The sequence below is a fragment of the Abramis brama genome, assembly GCF_963993115.1.
Source record: "Abramis brama genome assembly, chromosome: 14".
NCBI classification, from domain to species: Eukaryota; Metazoa; Chordata; class Actinopteri; order Cypriniformes; family Leuciscidae; genus Abramis; species Abramis brama.
Window position 1 is genome coordinate 33,388,571 of NC_139976.1, and position 19,319 is coordinate 33,407,889.

General features: G+C 37.5%; 1 protein-coding gene across 3 annotated transcripts in view; it reads right to left on the reverse strand.

The window, feature by feature from the left end:
• The window catches only part of plce1 (phospholipase C, epsilon 1), a 93,199-nt gene extending 77,160 nt beyond the window's left edge, over window positions 1-16,039 (reverse strand). For all 3 annotated transcript variants that reach the window (XM_084134566.1, XM_084134565.1, XM_084134564.1), the window contains exons 1-2: window positions 15,784-16,039; window positions 4,793-6,132 (exon numbers count right to left, since the gene is read on the reverse strand). In XM_084134566.1, coding sequence (XP_083990692.1) covers window positions 4,793-5,908 — 1,116 coding nt within the window. In that variant the 5' untranslated portion in view covers window positions 5,909-6,132; window positions 15,784-16,039. The remainder of the gene's footprint in view (window positions 1-4,792; window positions 6,133-15,783) is intronic.
• Between the last annotated feature and the right edge of the window lie 3,280 nt (window positions 16,040-19,319).

A 19,319-nucleotide genomic window follows, 5' to 3' on the forward strand; every position in this document is an offset into this window, starting at 1 on the left:
CCAGTTGTGGAGGATATTTAGGGGCAACTAAAAATAAAAAACTTTTTATGCGTTTTGGTCATTCATTTACCAAATGAGAAGGTTCCCAGTATAGTTTAACAGCATTATTTAAACTATCGGTATCAGCAGGAATCATCCTGAATAATCGGCTATCGTATCAGCGGAGACATTTAGTATTAGTGCATCTCTACTGTACATTTTCATTAAGTACATTTCATTAACTGAAATAATGCTAATACACCAAATTACTAAAATCTGTTTTTTTGCCTGTATGATATACTCACAACAACTTTAAAAAACGGGGGGTTCTTCACAAGCAGCTTTTCCACAAGCTGAGGTAAATACTAATATATAGAAGGTGCTCAGTGTGGGAACACAACACTAAAATAGTGCAATAAACATTAATTTACCAAAATAAGATGTGACATAAAAGCCTATTGTACATTACTGATACAAAACAAATTATTTCAATGAAAAAACATCAAATGCGATCCTCACAAAGAGAATTCTGAGAATGTTTTTTCACTGAAAATTCTAAGATGGCTTGTTCTTCTTCAATTGCAAAAACTGTAAAAAAAAAAAAAAAAAAAAAGACATGAAACGTCTTATTAGACTAATTACAGTTACTATTACAGAGTAAGTGTAGGGACACACCAAACCGACTCCAAAGAACTAGCACTGATGAAAGCAGACTGTGTTGTCACCTCGTGTCACCTGTGTCGGGCCAAAAAAACTGCACTTGAACACACATGCGTGTTCTGCGCCTGCGTGTAAATGAGACAACTGTCTATTTCTGAAGATATATTCGTCTATATTCATCATTCAAAAAGGGAAACTGACACTGCAGGCTGTTTTGAATACCGTTTTGACTTCTTTGCTCGCTGTTTTGCATTTATTCTCGTGCACTGATTCATTCCCTAAGCTGAACAGCCAATCAGAGTTCTCTCTCTCACTGATGGCCTGACGCTGATTCAACATGTCGAATCGGCCCAAAAAAAATGTACGGCGTCCAACCAATGGTGCGGAACACACCGAAAAATCTCAGCCGACGTTCAAAAATGACCCGACGTCAGCTTGGTGTGTCCCTGGCTTAAGGGAACTTGTTGTTAACCAAGTAACAGGTTTTAACCGTAGGATTTTTTACAGTCTTTTACTGTTAAAATTATAATAAACTTTTTACAGGAGAACAAGTCATGTACAATCTCATGGCTGTTGTTTGAACCGCAAACAGCACTGTGGTTAATGTCCCCTACTTGCAATCTCATAAGCTCCTTTTGACTCCTCTGCGGTGTCCACTGAGACAACAAAACCAGGGGTCAAGGCCGGGGGAGGTCACAGTTTCAACTTTGCACTTCCTCCTCCCTACTGCTGCTATAATCACAACGGAGACGATTAACAGATGCCTCTTGGATGCCATGTAAGGGCTTGCCTTTAAAACACATGTTGAGTGGGAAGCTCTTTGCACAGAGTGTCAACATCTGAGGCTGTGTGCAAACACCAGTAAAAGCTTAAGAACACAACAAAAGTACAAGCTCAGCTTAATTAAAAGGAGCAGTCTGTCATTTCATTTAAAGTCTAGATGGACAGGCAAATATGCCATGGGAAACTTTCTGAATTACATGATCGCCAGCTGTTGACCCCAGCAGTCACACATCTGGATCTGAAGGGTTAAAACGTTATCTTTACGAGTCTACGTACGTTTTCTTTAGTCTACGAGTGACTTTCTGAATTGGAATGTCTCAATTAAAGACTCATAATTCAGTGTTTATTGTGATGGTGCATGTACTGTTGATAAGCAGCTTTGAAGCTTGCCAGAAAATACTAGGCTACTCATTTAACCTGTTTATGAGGCGACAGGCTTGTGCAACAAAAGTACATTTCCTGTCAGTCTCAGTGGCAGCCAGAGAACTGGAAAATACACAAAGCGTAAGTTGCACAACATGTCTATCATCATCATTATTACATTGCCTGAACTTGTAATTATTAACTTTCTAAGTAGGATGACAGTATGGCAAAATTATTTTTCTAAAAAATTCTTGAAACCAGAATGTCATAGAAACTTGGGTGTTTGCACTTTTGAATTGGTCAAGAAAGCAATATAGAAGTATACCAATTTCAAAAAGCATTGTGTGCTTTTTTTAGAGTTCTAACAAATTACACTTGAGAAAACTGCTATAATGAGTTCACACCTAAAAAGTTACTTGCATCAATATACAAAGTTTCAAAAGGACAAGTGCCAATTCATATTCAAATCTGGACAATAAAATAACCATACCAACACTAAACTGCATTATGGAAAGAGTGGCTTAATAAAGCAGACCTTCAATTATGTAAATCATCATAATGGCTTAAAGAAACCAAAGGACAAACTCTCTAGGCTAAGGCAGGGGTATTCAATTAAAGTTTAAGAGGTCCAGTCTCTATATTTCCTTCCCAGCGGAGGTGCGGACAATACTTTTTTGGAACAGTTACATTTCCATCGAGGCAGCCGTAGTACTTTGCAAAAGAAAGAAAAAACCTAAACACTCAAAATAGTCATCAAAGATGAAAATCTTGGGTCCAGAGAGCCAAAATAGTGATGTCTAAGAATTTTTACCAAAAATGTACCCAAAAATTAAATATTTCTCCCACCTGGATATTAATATAACAAACAATGTACATAATCTAGTAATCAAAACTCTCATCATGAGGACAAAACAAATTTAACTAGCAAGTAATTTAAAGAAAATTTGTCTTCCCTTGCCATCTCTAAATAATTTTCCAAATTCTAATATTTTAAAATGAAATGCTCTTTATATGCTGATTATTAATAATGCTAAATGTATTAAAAAAAAACACATCTAAAGACGGCACACATTAACTTGCCTCAAACCTGGTTTAGGTAAACTGTCAAGAGTCATCTGTATGACAGGCAAAAATAATTGTATTAGCTGTATTCTTGTTTTCTACAGTGTTTTAGAGAAAGTATCCATTTTGCTGCTCACAGTGTTCCTGCTACTGTTGTTAAAATAACCACGTGGTCTGCAGCTCTTAATGTGGCGCTTTACGTTTTTAGCGAGGGAGAGAGTGAAGCAACGCGCAATGGAGAGCATAGGGCTTGAATGAAGCACTTTTAGCTCTAGTACAAAACATAGATATAGCTCTGGAATATCATTACCATAAACAACCCTGAGTGGTTGTGGTGTGAACCGCTCCGTTGTTTTTACGCGCTGCTCACTTTAATCTGTAGAAACAGTAAAATGGCGCAATTATGACCCACGGTCTGCACAGAACCAAGCCGTGGTCCGGATCCGGACTGCAGTCCACCATTTGAATAACACTGCCCTAACTGTGATATGCACTTTCTATATTAGACTTATTCTGCAATTGTATTAAACCACCAGAACAGATACAAGCTGATTCTCTTTTTTTTCTCCATTTACCATTCCCATTTTTAACCTTTCCAATTTGAGATAACGCCGGGCCGCTCTTCACCATGGTTCAATCCAAAACCACACTGATGTTGAGACAGAGTATGTGGGTCCAAAACAAAACCCCATTAACAAATCATTGGAACACTAAACTAAAAAATGTGAAGAAAAAATGGTTTCGTCTCGAGAGAAGCAGTGACTACAACACATTTATTTCTACTCACCAACTCAAAACCCATTTTTCACCTATAAGAAATGAATGAAAAGGTGAAGGAGGCAGGGTTTTAGTGCCTCAAAGGGGCAATAAAGTCTTAATGTCTAAAGCCAGTGTAGCGAGAACCACTGTACACTCTGAAACAGAGGGTTCCACTGTCCCAGCCAGCGGGAGAAACCAGCCAGCGCTGGAACGACCCTTAACACAACAAGCAGTGGGTTTTACAAGTCTAATAGTAAAACGTCTGCCTTAGCTCAGATATAATACGCTGCATAATAGATCTGAAGTTCTGCTGGAACAGACAGCAGTCGCCCACTAAATCATCTGTCAAAAAAACCTCAAGCTGAAAGGTTTTGTGTCTGTATCATGCATCGACTTCAGCTTTGTGGGCTCCAGGAAAAGGAATTTCCTTGGCAAGAAAGATTTCCTCCTATTGGTAATTCATCAAATTACAGGCAAAATTAAGTGCTGGCTAGTGCTAAATAGACTGGAGCTATTACAATTACCACAGAAAATTACCATGAAAAAATGCATCACTGTGGCTTACTCTTACAGCACTGCAAATATCGTTTAGTCCCATACAATAAATTGCTTGTGATTTTTCTCATTTGTAAGTTATGGTGTATAAAATCATCTGCTAATTGAATAAAAGAAAGAAAAGAAAAAAATACACATTATATTAAGATTTTTCAATGAATTCAACAAGACCATGAAGGTCTAGTTGAATTCGTTGAAAAAAAGTTTGAAATGCAAACAGCAAAGCAAAGAGAGCAAACAAGTTACATGCAAACATGTTCCACATGTCAAAAATCAACAGTAATTTCGTTTTAGACTTTGTTTAGGCTTAGTTAATAATAATAAAATTAGGCCACAAATTCATTTCAATATTGATTATTAATCTGTATACAAGTGCCCAAGAAGCTAAGAATGCAGGCTTCAATCATAATTATTTGTTCAGTGATAAAACACACTTGAAACAGCAAAGAAATTCACTGTCATGCTTATTTCAGTATGAGCTACAACACCAACATTCAATCCAGGAACTGTGGCACCAACTGTGAGAGAGGCACATTCATAGACCTTTAACATAACACCCGAATAACTATCAGTTCATAAAGGAAGCATTCATACCAAGCAGAGCTTTCGTGAAAAGAGAAATTGACCTTACCTCTGCATACTTGATCCCTGGGTAGATGAGAAGGGCCCTGGAAAGCTGCAGCTGGATGGACTGAAGCGCTCTGCTGTATCCTCTCACCTCATGCGTGCGCCTCTCACCCAGGTGGCATGTTTTCCCACAAACAGACTCCCAGACTCTGTCAGAGATGCAGCCGGTGGGTAGAGTCCTCACTATAGCTCTGGTGCCTGTGCACACAGTTTTTTTAATTTTCTGGTTGTTCTTCAGGTACCTCCTGACCAGGACAGTAGAGCGTTCTTTCTTGTTTCGCACAAACTCGCTGTCAGACACGGTGCCCTCACTGTCACTACAGTCCTGACTTGCAGACAACCTGAGGGGTGTGGACCTCTTAAGACACCTGCCCTGAGAGCACATGGGTTTGGTTTTCCTGTTGAGCCTTTCCAGACTAGAGAATCCATTTTTATGACACACAGCACATGCAAAGTCCATTCTGTCACGCATCTTGTTTTTCACAGCAGTGCCGCAGCCATTGGCGCATTGAGGGCCTTGTGGCGAGGATACTGGCACACTGCTTCGCCTCAAATCCAGCCCGCAGAACGGCAGGCTCTCCGTGTTTTGGCCGATGACTATTTCCATCTGGCACAGTTCACCATCTGAGCCACTCAATGTTGGCCGTCCTCCAGTGAGGCAAGAAACATCAGAAGAAATCTCTTCTGCTTTCCTCTGTTGGGGCACCGTTCCCCAGCTTCTAGGAGGAAAGCTATTCTCTGGGCAGCCTTCTTTGCTTTCCACTGGATTGAAAAACCCACACATCTGGCAAACGTACAACCCTTCTTCCCCGTGCCTTGCAGCCCCACAGCTGCAGTTCTTGGACCTGTAGGTATCGCCCAAGCAATCCAAACTCTTAGACCTAGTATCCAAAGACTTCCGCATTCTGCACTCTGTGCCTGTTGACTCCCCCTCCAAGGGGTCAAACGGATAATGGACAGGAGTCTGATGGGATTTGCTCTCAGGCAAGCCGTAGTTCACGGATATGAGAGCATCTCCATTACTTGCCGAAGTCTTCTTACCAAGACTCTTCAATCCAATATCAGAGGCCATGGAGCTCATGAAGCCTATATGCGCCTGTCTCTCCACACGAACCCTCATATCACTAGGCACCTGATGACAGATTCTCCTTGCTCAACTTACGCGGGACAAGCTTCGGGCAAACTACCCCTAGAGGCGATGGCCTTGAGATCACAGAGATAATCTCAGTGGGTGAGATTGGAAGCTTTAGGATGACTGCAGCAGAAAGTGACGGCTGTGTCTTGTCAATTTATTCGCCCCTCCCGACTTTAACCTCTTCTCCCAAGACCTCGGGGCTCAGAACACTAGATGAGAGGGGAAAAGAAAAACAAATTTCAATAAACAACTTCTATTGCAACATATCATTTTAAGTGGCCTGCAAATGTTCCCTGAATTAATAAAGAAATTATGACAATGCAAGAGGAAACATACACATTCTGTAATTCAACAAACTGGTTTTACTTGGCATGGCCAAGGTAAGAAAAAGTTTCTCAATCCTTATCAGAGCCAAGCTGCTTTGTGTCTTGCTAAGTGCTATCTGGGGAAGTTGTTAAAATTGCACTTCACCACAACCGAAACTTTGTTTAAAACACTGAAGAAATATTACATGGACAGGATGCACATTCGAATGAAATGAAAATTCACATCCACTCAAAAATATCTCCATCTCAGGAAATGACACGGCTGTCCAAAATCTCACTCCAGTCAGCAGCCCCCCATCCCTATAAAAATGCAGGGGTCTCTGGAATGTAAAGCCTCGCTTGGAGGGGGTAGTCCAAATGCAATTAAAGGGGGGGCATTCGCTGCATTGATTCTAGCTGGATTCAGCCAGTCAGTCTTCAAACACGGCTCAGTTCCCACACCCACACAGTTGACAATAAATCACTGTGCAAACACAGTGAGGAGTATTTCTTTCATAACTCAGTCCTTGAGTGCTTGTAATCATACATTGACTGGGTGAAAGAGAAAGGGCGTAAAAGACACTAGAATACTCCTAATACTGTGCAGGGACAATCTACTTCTCAGACTGAATGAAATAATCAGTGCTAACCATCTACAAACACTACATTTTTATATTTTCTGAAGAAAATGTGAGTGGTGCAAAACTCAGCAACTTTTAAAAGTAACAGCACACTCTCCTCAACAATATGCATGATTTATGGTATCAATAAAGGTACTGTACCTGATATTTTTTTCTTCTATTTGGGCAAAAATGGTTTAAACCCCAAATAATATATTTTAAAAGTAATCATCTGTGAAAAAACAGGCTTTATGATGCCATCTACTGTGTATTATAGAGGATTGAGATGAGAAGCTCTTGCCCGGGACGGAAAGCCTTGGCCAATAACGTGCTCAGGAAAAAGGGGGTTGCCCATATTGAACTCAGGGACAAACATTATAAAATGAGCGAGTACATCATGAATCCATTTTACAAACCGTGTTTTTGTCTTATCCTGAATCACTACGGTCCACCTATAATAAGTGTTTATATTCAGACTATTTTAGACTGTTTCGGGTCGTACTGCTGCGAAAGTAGTCCATTACCTGCGTGACTCGTCCTAGACATAAACAGAGAGAAGGAGCTCCGGCTACAATCTTCTTCGGCAAGACGCATGCAGTTCTGTTTATTAACCGCTAGAGTGCCAAAAGTTAAATACTGCAGCTTTAATGTCCATTGATTTGCACACCTAAAATGAATGGAACATTTCACCCAAATGGAAAATTCTGTCATTGTGTGTTCATGAGACACACAATAAATAATAAGCGTTTGCCATCACAGACATAAAATCTGGCAAGGTATGTTCACTTTTAAAACTGAAGGGAAAATGTGATTTCAGAACTTGTCGTCATCATCAGAAGCAACTAAACAAGTTTTGTCCTCATCTGCTCCCAAAATGCATTCTTCAACATTACTAAAGCACATAACAAATGCCTTCCTGCTGTAGTATGAGATCACCAGACAGATAAACCAGACACACCTTTGTTCTTATGATGAACTGTCATGTGTCCACATGACTTCATACGGTGGTCTGACGACCATGAAGTGATGGCAAAATATTGTTTTGTTTTTTTCATTACACTTTCATTCTGGCCAGTTTTTAGGCTGTTGTTAAGAAGCTGCTGGCCATTTCCCAAAAGTATCGTTAGCCAACTATGGTCGCAAGTTCCATTGTTATCAGCAGAGTTCAACGGGTCAGTGTTTCCCGAGACCATAGTTCCAACGAACATTTCGCAAGCAACATCGCAAAGTTGTGTGGTTTGGAACTACAGGTTTTGACCTGTGGTTGGAAGCATAGTTTCTTGTTTGCATGATATGTGGACTCAATAAATCCTAATCTTGAGAAACATAAGCAAGCTGACATTCAGTACAAATCTAGCCTATATCTTTTATTTAGAATACATACAAATTAGGGCTGTATGATTAATCGCAATTTACATGTAATCATACTGAAACTTTTTTCATACTGAAAGCGATTTTGCTTATCGCTTTTATGAGCAGCTTGTCATTGATGTACGGCTCTGTAAATGCTAATCCATCTGAAAGCGAATTTGAAGCGTGAATTTGAAAAAGTAACAGGCGTCAAACATCTTTCCAAACATGAGAAGCATTTATGAACCTCTTGTCCAACAAAAGACAACATTTAATAACATGATTTTACTCCAAAATTACTTCATAACGACAGCTGAGCATCCTTCTACTGCAAAATAACTGAGAAAAATTAGAAATAGTCCTCAGATGCCATGTCTGTAATTTATAGCAAAACATCTAGCATTAATTCGATCTCAAACAGATTCATTAAAGTAGTTATTATTCCACCACCTCCGTGACATCATTTAACCAACGTGGTTAAACAACCAATTTGCGACAATATCACTCTAAAAAATGCTGGGTTGTGTTAACCCAATGTTGGGTCAAATATGGACTAACCCAACGTTGGGTTAAAAATTCAATTTAAAAATGGACAAACCCAGCCGTTGGTTTACATTTTTAATGTAACCAATGCAATTTGTCCATTTTTAAATTGCATTTTTGTCCATTTTTGATTTTGTCCAAAATGCAATTTGTCCATTTTTAAATTGCATTTTTTAACCCAACGTTGGGTTAGTCCATATTTGACCCAAAATTGGGTTAACACAACCCAGCAGTTTTTAGAGTGATGGTTTCTGGAAACAGTCGTGACTAGCTACTTGATTTCTTCAACGATGCATCGTATTATGGTAGTTAAGCAGCGAGTTACGTCGTTGTACGGGAATCGGACCCCTATGGAGCTCATAATATGACAAAACGATTTGAATTTGAATTGTGTAAATTTGAATTATTTGCAAGTGTAATCTAACAAAATTGAATTTTAGGTGGTAGTTTAAATAGTTCTGAATTTGATTTTTTTTAAACGAATATTGAACATTTGAAATTCAACAAATTGAAATGTTTTTATGGCTGAATTTTATAAACATGTATTTTCAAACAGCTAGTTTTTTTTGTTCTGAATTCGTATACTGTAAATATTCAGTTTAAAAAAATACAGATTCAAGTTTTCAAGATGAAGAAATTCGGAACTTCAAATTCAGTTTTCTAAAATTCAAGTTCAAAAATTCAAGTTCAAAAATTCAGATCTTACAGAAAGTAGGTCACAGGTCATCCACAGGGAAGAGTAAAGGATCTCAGATAAGTCGAACAGAGCATTTTGGCTGAACTGCAGTAGTTTTCTGCCGCAAACGCGGTGGTGGTTCAAGAGAATCCGTGTATCTTTCGTTCAGTCGTTTTTTATTTAATATTAAGAGTAGAAAAATGAGAAAACAGCTTGAGTATTAGATTTCTAATATTCTAGTAATAATAGTCCGCTGCAGCAGTTGCACGGAGCTTACCGCGTGTATTGCAACTATAGGTTTTATCATGAAACACGCTGTGATTTATTCCAAAGTGACTCAGGCATATATAATGCAACGTTATAACGTTAAATAATCTAAATGTTGACTTTCAAAAGTAGGCGCGCCAAGAAGGCTATTCTCTGTATTTTGGTTCATTTTTGGTGAGCGCCAGAAAGATCTAAAGAGAAGCGCTAAAGCAGCTCATCATGTTGTTTTATTTATTTTTCAGTGACATGATATTTTGTAGTCATTTTGAATGTACACAAATAAAAATATACATTTTACTGTTTCGAATGATGTCATATTATCTGTATGACTATAAATAACAGAGTATTAAGTTATTTCCCAGCAGTGGAACAAATCCAAGAGATGGCGCTCGCGCATCGCGCTCTCACACAACATAGTATCAGTTCTGGCGTTGCTTCATATCGCAGACTGTTCATTATCAAAATGAAACACAGTCAACCAAACATATAAAAAGTTATTCTGCCTAATTTAATTGGTCTGTTGTACAATATAAAGGGCAAGCTGTGCCGCACACAGTCCTACTTGTTATTCCAAACATTTACCTTGCTGTGAAGACGCTGATTTAGCCTATATGCCTACGTGTATTTTGGGACTCGACTGAAGTATGACGCCTTTTTATTTGTATTATAATATAATATATTAAAATACAAAATCTTCTGAGTTTTATGATGTAGGCCTTGTGTGTTAAAATGTATTATAATTTACATCTCAAAAGGATGCGCTTTGTGCATTCTCTGACATTATATTTATTTATTTAATTAATATTGAGTATCAATTGATGTTAAACAAAACGGTGTGTTATTTTCTCTGGCAACTAAACTTCCAAAAAAAAAAAAAAAACTTCCAAAGCAAAGCCATTGTGCGTTCGCTCCGCAGCTTTTCCACACAGATTTTGAGAACTGGCCAGCTAAAAAAAATAGACCAAAGAAGTAGACTAACGGCTAGTGTCCGGGAAATGCGAGGTACGTTCATATTTATAAATAAACATAACTGATTTTGTCTACACCCAAATACATTTCCTAATAATAACAGTGATTAAGCCCAAATGTGGGTGTGGGTAATGAACACAATATGTTTTTGTTTTTTTTGTTGTTGTTTTTTCCCAAATGGTCTCCACTCTATGCATTTTGTAATAATACAGCAACATTTTTTAACTGACCGTATTTGCCAGAAAATAAGTCGCATGCACATGAGTGCAAGTCACACCGGATCATGTTGAGAGAGAAACGCGTCATAAAAAATAAAATAAAAAACATTTTAATATTAGCCTATTCAGCAATAGTGTAAAAGACCTGTAAATAAAATACAACATTTACATGATAAACACTGTTAACATGTAGGCTATGTTTTGCCTATTTTACTTTCCCTTACTGTATGACAAATGAATGCAGAAAACAACAAGAATGAAAAATAAGTAGCCATGTATAATAAAATAATATAGGCTACATAGACTATAAAAATAGCCTATATTGTGCCTTTTATTACAAACAACATTTAGCCTATTTTAAACGGCAAGCCTAAACAAATTTATTTAAATCGAAACGGTCACGCATCTCTCATTCAGTCAAAAGTTTTCATATTTGCAATGTAACATGTGGATGCTAACTATTAATATAAAGAAGGCGTCATACTTCAGTCGAGTCCAGGCTAAATCAGCATCTTCACAGCAAGGTAAATGTTTGGAATAACAAGTAGGACTGTGTGCGGCACAGCTTGCCCTTTATATTGTACAACAGACCAATTAAATTAGGCAGAATAACTTTTTATATGTTTGGTTGATTGTGTTTCATTTTGATAATGAACAGTCTGCGATATGAAGCAACGCCAGAACTGATACTATGTTGTGTGAGAGCGCGATGCGCGAGCGCCATCTCTTGGATTTGTTCCACTGCTGTTATTTATAGTCATACAGATAATATGACATCATTCGAAACAGTAAAATGTATATTTTTATTTGTGTACATTCAAAATGACTACAAAATATCATGTCATTGAAAAATAAATAAAACAACATGATGAGCTGCTTTAGCGCTTCTCTTTAGATCTTTCTGGCGCTCACCAAAAATGAACCAAAATACAGAGAATAGCCTTCTTGGCGCGCCTACTTTTGAAAGTCAACATTTAGATTATTTAACGTTATAACGTTGCATTATATATGCCTGAGTCACTTTGGAATAAATCACAGCGTGTTTCATGATAAAACGTGACTTAGCCTATACAGTCCGGAAAATAGGCTATAGGTTATAGCAAATTCAGACCAACTGCTGGTCTACACAGAGAAAAAGCCCTTTCTAAGCTCTTCTGTTGTACCGAGCCATTCGTTAGTCTAGTTGTTTGATGATAAAATTAAATGTAGCCTATAGTTGCAATACACGCGGTAAGCTCCGTGCAACTGCTGCAGCGGACTATTATTACTAGAATATTAGAAATCTAATACTCAAGCTGTTTTCTCATTTTTCTACTCTTAATATTAAATAAAAAACGACTGAACGAAAGATACACGGATTCTCTTGAACCACCACCGCGTTTGCGGCAGAAAACTACTGCAGTTCAGCCAAAATGCTCTGTTCGACTTATCTGAGATCCTTTACTCTTCCCTGTGGATGACCTGTGACCTACTTTCTGTAAGATCTGAATTTTTGAACTTGAATTTTAGAAAACTGAATTTGAAGTTCCGAATTTCTTCATCTTGAAAACTTGAATCTGTATTTTTTTTACAGAATTTTGCAGTATACGAATTCAGAACAAAAAAAACTAGCTGTTTGAAAATGCATGTCTATAAAATTCAGCCATAAAAACATTTCAATTTGTTAAATTTCACATGTTCAATATTTGTTTAAAAAAAATCAAATTCAGAACTATTTAAACTACCACCTAAAATTCAATTTTGTTAATTACACTTGCAAATAATTCAAATTTACACAATTCAAATTCAAATCGTTTTGTCATATTATGAGCTCCATACCCCCTGGGTGGTTGCAAACTTAAAAAGTCCATTCCCGAGTCTCTATGAATTGCTGGTCTCTAAACTCAGGTCCCATCATCAATGTGAGGGGCCGTTTTCTCCGTTCATTTACACAACAACGGCATTCTGGGGCCGGAAAAACTCAAGATTTTGAAAACAGCTTTGAAAGTGCAAGTGTTTCAAAAACATACCGTTTTCGTCCCCATGTAAACAACAAAAATCAGTGATGTCATGCACATGCGACCCTTAGTGTTTCTTTACATTCTGACATCGCTAACTTTTTGCCTAGCATGCATTATACAGCGTTTTTAGTCCTTTTCGTGGATCCGTGTGAACTGGGATCGCAAAAACTTTTCCATTTTTTGTACATCGTTGTGATGTAAACGTACCCTGAGTCTTAAGCCCGGCGCCAGAGGGGGGGCCAGGAGAGCTTAGTCCCCACCATGGAAATCCCCCCCACCCCGGAAATTTTTCTGCATTAGTTAAGGCAATTGTTTTTTATTATTTATTTGTATTGGATGCCATGTCAAATCACGCACAGTATGCTTGCTTTTCTGTTAAAATGAACAGTGGTTTGTGAACGTAGACGCTTTAATAACAAATAATTTGGAGCGCTTATGCTGGGACTTGTAGGTTGTTGTTGGGACTGGTAAATTATCTTGAAACTATTTAACATGAATATATAGGCTAACACTCCCATTCCCCATCATGGGAGAACAAACACCACTAATTAAACTTCAAGTTGTGGAAGCCAAGAATTATTGCCAGCCTTTATTTGTATTACACTATGAGAGATCGCAAACAATCCATTAAGGTAATTTCCTGCGATCCTTACTGATCTCATGGTGGTGTACAAACAGCCGACGCATCAGCCTGCCTGCAGGAGGTGTTACAGGTATTTGTGTCCTAAAAACCTGAACTTGTCAAAGACAACTCTTACTTAACTTATCTAAACTATAAGCTGTGGCAGTAAAGAGGCAGTCGTGCCTCCAGAGCAGTGGGTGGGTACGAGTGTCTGTTGAGGCATGAGGCCATTGTAACAATTGGAAATTACGGGAATTCCCACCTCCCCAAATCCACCTCTGCACCCCTCCTTCTCCCCTTCTTTTCTGAAGCCAGCACAAACTAATTATGTGTGCTAGCTTGATTCTGTTCCTGTGCAACAGACAGCTACTGGAGCAAAGCCTCATTCAGATGTGGAACAGTTCATATTAACATAACAAAGTTTATGTGAGGGTAAACAATGGCATCAATGTCAACATGCATGCAGGTTCAACCGAGATTAGGACAATCTCTAGGCTAACAACCCATCATAAATCGAACTAGGTCAACTGCTGTTGATCTCTGACCAGTTTTATTAGAGTTAGGGCTGGAATAAACAACACTACTTTAAAATATGAACAGATATTAAGCACACTATAGGCATCACACACTTGCCCACTTTGTAAATGGTTACAGAGAAAAACTCGGCAACGTACACAAACCGTCTGAGGATCGCACACTACCAACTTTCACATCGTTCTGAAATTAACAACAAACTCACACAGAAACATGCGCCTTATTGCTAGGAGATTTATGATCAATGAAAACCAGATGCATTCTAAAATCAGCTCAAACTATCAGGTTTGATATCCTACAAACTGAATATTGAAGCTTACTGCACACTGTCTGAAGCTTAATTTTAAAAATCTGAGTCTGTTGCCCTCGTACATTACACGGTTTTCATGAAAACGGTCAACTCCGACTGCCCAACACCTGCATACTGGATCTGACTTTTGGTAATTAGCATAAACTCAAGCCAAAGTTGTGTAGAGCATTCCAGACTTTAGGCTAACTAAAACAAAAACATTTCAAATTAATTGAAATAAAAGAAAATTAGATGAACAATCAATTTGATATCAATTTGGGCATGTGGAAGAGTTGGAAGAGACAGTTGTTGACACTAAATCAGTGTTTGCAGTCATAAATGTACAGTTTGGCAATCTTTGACTATTTGTGGGTGTGTCGTGTGTCTTCTGGCACAGTCATTCTTGTTTAGCTACATGAACCTCTGGTGTGTCACAAAACTGAAAGTGCATTCGGTAACTCAATTCATGCAAAAATGTACAAAATCAGAGTATTGTGCCATAACTGATCAAAGGTCTATGATTACAGGCTTGTTTAATGCAAAGCAAAAGATCCCATCTGATCACAGGACAGTAACCAAGTAGCCTATACTTGCCTCCAAGTCTCTCAATCCAGTTCTCATGTGGCAAGTAAACTAAAGCAGAAGAAGAGTTTTCCATCTATTCACATTTTCCAGGCTGGTTAATGAAAATGGATTGTGTGAGTTTGAGCAAAAAAAAAAAAAAAAAGCCCAAACCCCAGGATGACTCGTGCAAGATGGGGTTACAAAGCTGGTCAACTCAGTCACACTACACTTTTACTAGAACAACATACGATTTCCATTAGAGGCTGATTTCACCAAAGTAGACTTGGGGGAGCCTGTAGAGGCAGAAAGGGGGGACAGAAAAATGTCTCAACTGTGCTTTTGAGTAAACGTACCTTTTACTAGAATATTTCCTCTTCGCATATGCAATTTTGAAAACTCATCATCATCATCATCAACGTCGTCGTTACACACGATTTAAAAACATAATCACATCTTTTATAGAAGAGTCCGCTCTGTCACAGTCAAACTTTTAACACCTGTCTGAGCTCATTGAGAAGCACATTTCACTAACAAAAAAGTACCATAGTAATACCATGCCCAAAACATGGTATTACCATTGGTATCATACGTTTTTGCCATGCTAGCACCATTGAATCATGAAGTACCTTGGAGTAACGTGTAAATATTATACAAAAGTATAAATAAGTTACATACGAAAAGAAACAACTGAGGTGAATTAATACACGCGAGTCGTAAGGCAAACTGTCTTTCTTTCATTTCCGACATAATCCGAGAAAACAATGTATCAACTAACACACACTAACATCAAACGTTGTTTTGAGGTCAGCTACAGCATATTTTCTAGATGATAACATAATCTTAGGATTTAACACTTCAAACATAACATAAACACACGTGCCAACGACAGGAGATATGACTTACCGCAGCAGAAAGTCACACCAGAAAACCGTCTCTCGAGTGAAACTTCATCTGGTTTCAGAATATGACTGTTAAATGTGCAGAGCCCCGCAGCAACTGTGTTAAAACGGTGTAGCGTTTAAACTGATGGAGGCGGGAAACTTATTCAGTCAGCAGCAGCAGAAGACACTGAAGCCGCTCGCGAGCACACAATAGATGATCTACAGTCATTGCATAGGAATGTCTGAGGACTTTAACTCACGGTACCGCTCAAGAGACTGACACACTTTATTACTGTCAACAGTCTAACACGCCTTCATACTTAATATTTCACTTTCAGAAGTTGCAGAGGGACCTGATACTATACCATGATAATACAATTCCTGTATGTAGGCTACCATACAGTCTTTGTAGCCTATTTATTGGAATACCTTGGAGTAGACCTACCTGTATGGCACTACAAGATGTGTTTTAAAGTCATATCACATAAAACGTAAATATAAAAAATGAACAGCCATTCCATATCTCACAATTCTAACTTTTTTCTCGGAATTGAGAGTTTATATCTCGCAATTCTGACTTCTTTTCTCACAATTGTGAGATATAAACTCTCTTTGAAGCCAAACTTCAAGTCTGCAGCGCCACTTCAAGTCGAACACACCTACTGATTAATTTAATAACTCCACGATTGATATGCATGGACATGGAAAGGTTGATTCTGCTTCGAAATTAATTTGGAACTAGTTTCATTGGTGGAGCGAAAAATGACAAACTAACTGGCAATAGGCTAGGCTACTCAATATTACTTGCAAGTTACTCAATATTAAGCCATATCGACGTTTTTTTGGGCACAATATCATGTTAATTCCACTTTGTTTGACATTTACAATATAAACATTTGGATTATTTCCATTTATTTATTTATTTTAGCATACCATTCTACCATGGAGTATCAATAATGATATCATAGGAATGCTGGATGGACATTATCTCGTTATGGCTACATTTGAAGGCTACTTCCTTTGGCTCAATTGATAACATTGTTTGATTTCCTGTTTTGCCAAACTAGATTAACTGTACATTTGCTTTACAATCTCAAAGTGATGCTGGCTGTTTATATGCAGAAAATATTAATATTATTATTTATTTTAGTCGTTTTTTCTTCACGTTTATTATGCTTTTGTTTATGCGTGGTAATTCACACCTAAAAAGTCCAGACAGAGAGGGCTTGTGTCCAGTCCCTCCCACCACTTTACTCTTTAAAAAAATAACCTTAGGGAATATAAAATGGGCTATTAGGCAGAGGCTCATATAGACAAATGCCAATGCATATTCACTTTAACCATGTGTTTGTGTTCTTGGCAGAATAGCAATGATTTTCCGAATTCTCAGTCTACAAGGAGGGAACTCTTATGCCATCCAGAAAGAATGTGCAATTCTTCCACTCCCAGTCAATCTGTCACATGTAATCCTACAGCATCTGGAACTATTGCTTTCCAATTGCAGTTCATTTACAAAACCACACAAGTAATCCTTTGTATGTTGCAGTTCAGTATGACAGTCTTTTATGTTTTTGACATGTTGTGTATTTGGATTTCGTACAACGATTTCTGATCATTCATTGTGATCGCACAGCTGGCTGTGGAACTATGAAGGCATATTTTTGTGTTTTTATGTCATGTGTCTGATAATGTTTTGGAGTAGATTAATAAGGTTTCATGTAATTGCAAAGATTCAAATGAGTCTGGCACAGGTTTGTACAAAAGTGATTGAATACTTCATAATCTGTCCCTCTGTGGACTTTTTGTTTTGTAGGAACATCCACAGCTTTTACCATGTTTTTCCATCTAAACACCTGCAAGTGAAGGTTTTCATGAACTGAAGTCTCAACAATTAAATGTGTTGTTGATCTGATCGTCTCAGTTGCAGAAACTGCTTAGACTAGTCTTACAAGTTAGTCTAACTTTACTTCTTAAAGACTAGTCATTCATTTTTAAGTCAGTTATATAAGAAGGTAGATAGGTCAAATTTGTAAAAGTAGAACTGATTAGCCCTAACTAATTGCTAGTTGGTCAGACTAGTTCTTAAGCCACAGTCTTAAAGGGATAGTTAACCCAAAAATACGTCCATTATTCACACTATGGAAGTCAATGGGGGACCAGAAACTGTTTGGTTACCGATATTCTTCCAAATATCTTATTTTGTGTTCAACAGAAGAAAGAGACTCATGCAGGTTTGGAACAACATGAGGGTGAGTAAATGATGACAGAATTATCATATGTGGGTGAACGACCCCTTTAACTGAGAGACTCTGTTCATGTAACTCGCCACTGATCTGTTACACTGCTGCCCTCTACTGGATTGTAACGTCAACTGGCCACTTAAATAATAAATAGATGCAGACAAATCAATTTTGAATAATATGCTCACTCAAATTGACTAAGCACTTTTAAGTAATGTAATCACATCTAAGCAATAAGCGTGTTTGTTTATTCGAAATAATTGTTTATTATTTCTATTTATTTATTAATCTCTGTAACATCTGTGTTATATGTTCCTTTGCATAAACGTTCTTATGATTTCCATTGTATAATTTCTTTGGCTCACAGTTGCTAAGTGGCAGAATGTCTTAATTCACTGATAGACTACTTTTTTTAATGCATGCTTGACATGTTAGAAACATCAGGGTCAAAATTCAAACAAAATGTAAATAGTTATTTTAGAAATTTAGACAAAATATAAATAATATTCTGATACATTCTGATAGATTTTCTCAAATAATTACTGTCAAAATAATTAGCATTCAAAAAATGTCATACCACGTTCATAAAACAATATAGCCTACAATAACTTTATCAAACATTACTTTATACAAATAGATGATGACATAAACATTTAGATCTATTAGGAAAATATATGAGATAGCCTACAGTAGATGAGAGGGAAAATACATATATTTCTACAGAGCCCCTAAGGGTACACGGTGGTGTAAAAAAATATGAGATGGGAGTAAAAAATACATATTTTAATGTTTTTGCGTTCGCTCGCAAAACTTTTGCTTTTGCGTTCACTCACAACTTTTGTGTTCTTTGCGAGCGAACACAAAGTTTCTCGGGTGAACACAAACATTTTAAAAGCGAACACAAAGTTTCTCAGGAAACGCAAAACATTTGTGAGAGAACGCAATTTATTTATTTTTTGACAAATAGGCACATTTTTCCTCCCATCTCTTTTTTAGCTTCAGTCCATGTCCCTTTAGGGGCTCCGTAGTAGGCTACTAATGATAAACATAAATTTTTTTTAAATAAAAAAAAATAATTTTTTTTTTAAAATCACAGTCCGTTCATTCTGTACTGACAATGATCATGAAAATGAGCAAAATGAGCATGTAAAATATTAAATCTGATGAGACTCATAAGATTATTTTAACATATTTGGCAAGCTCAGATAACTTTTTAGATGTTACAGCAGATTCTCAGAATTTCATCGCATTTTTGAATCCTGTTTCAATGAATTTGTAATTCAAAATACAATCCCACGTCGTTGCTATACCGGTTTGT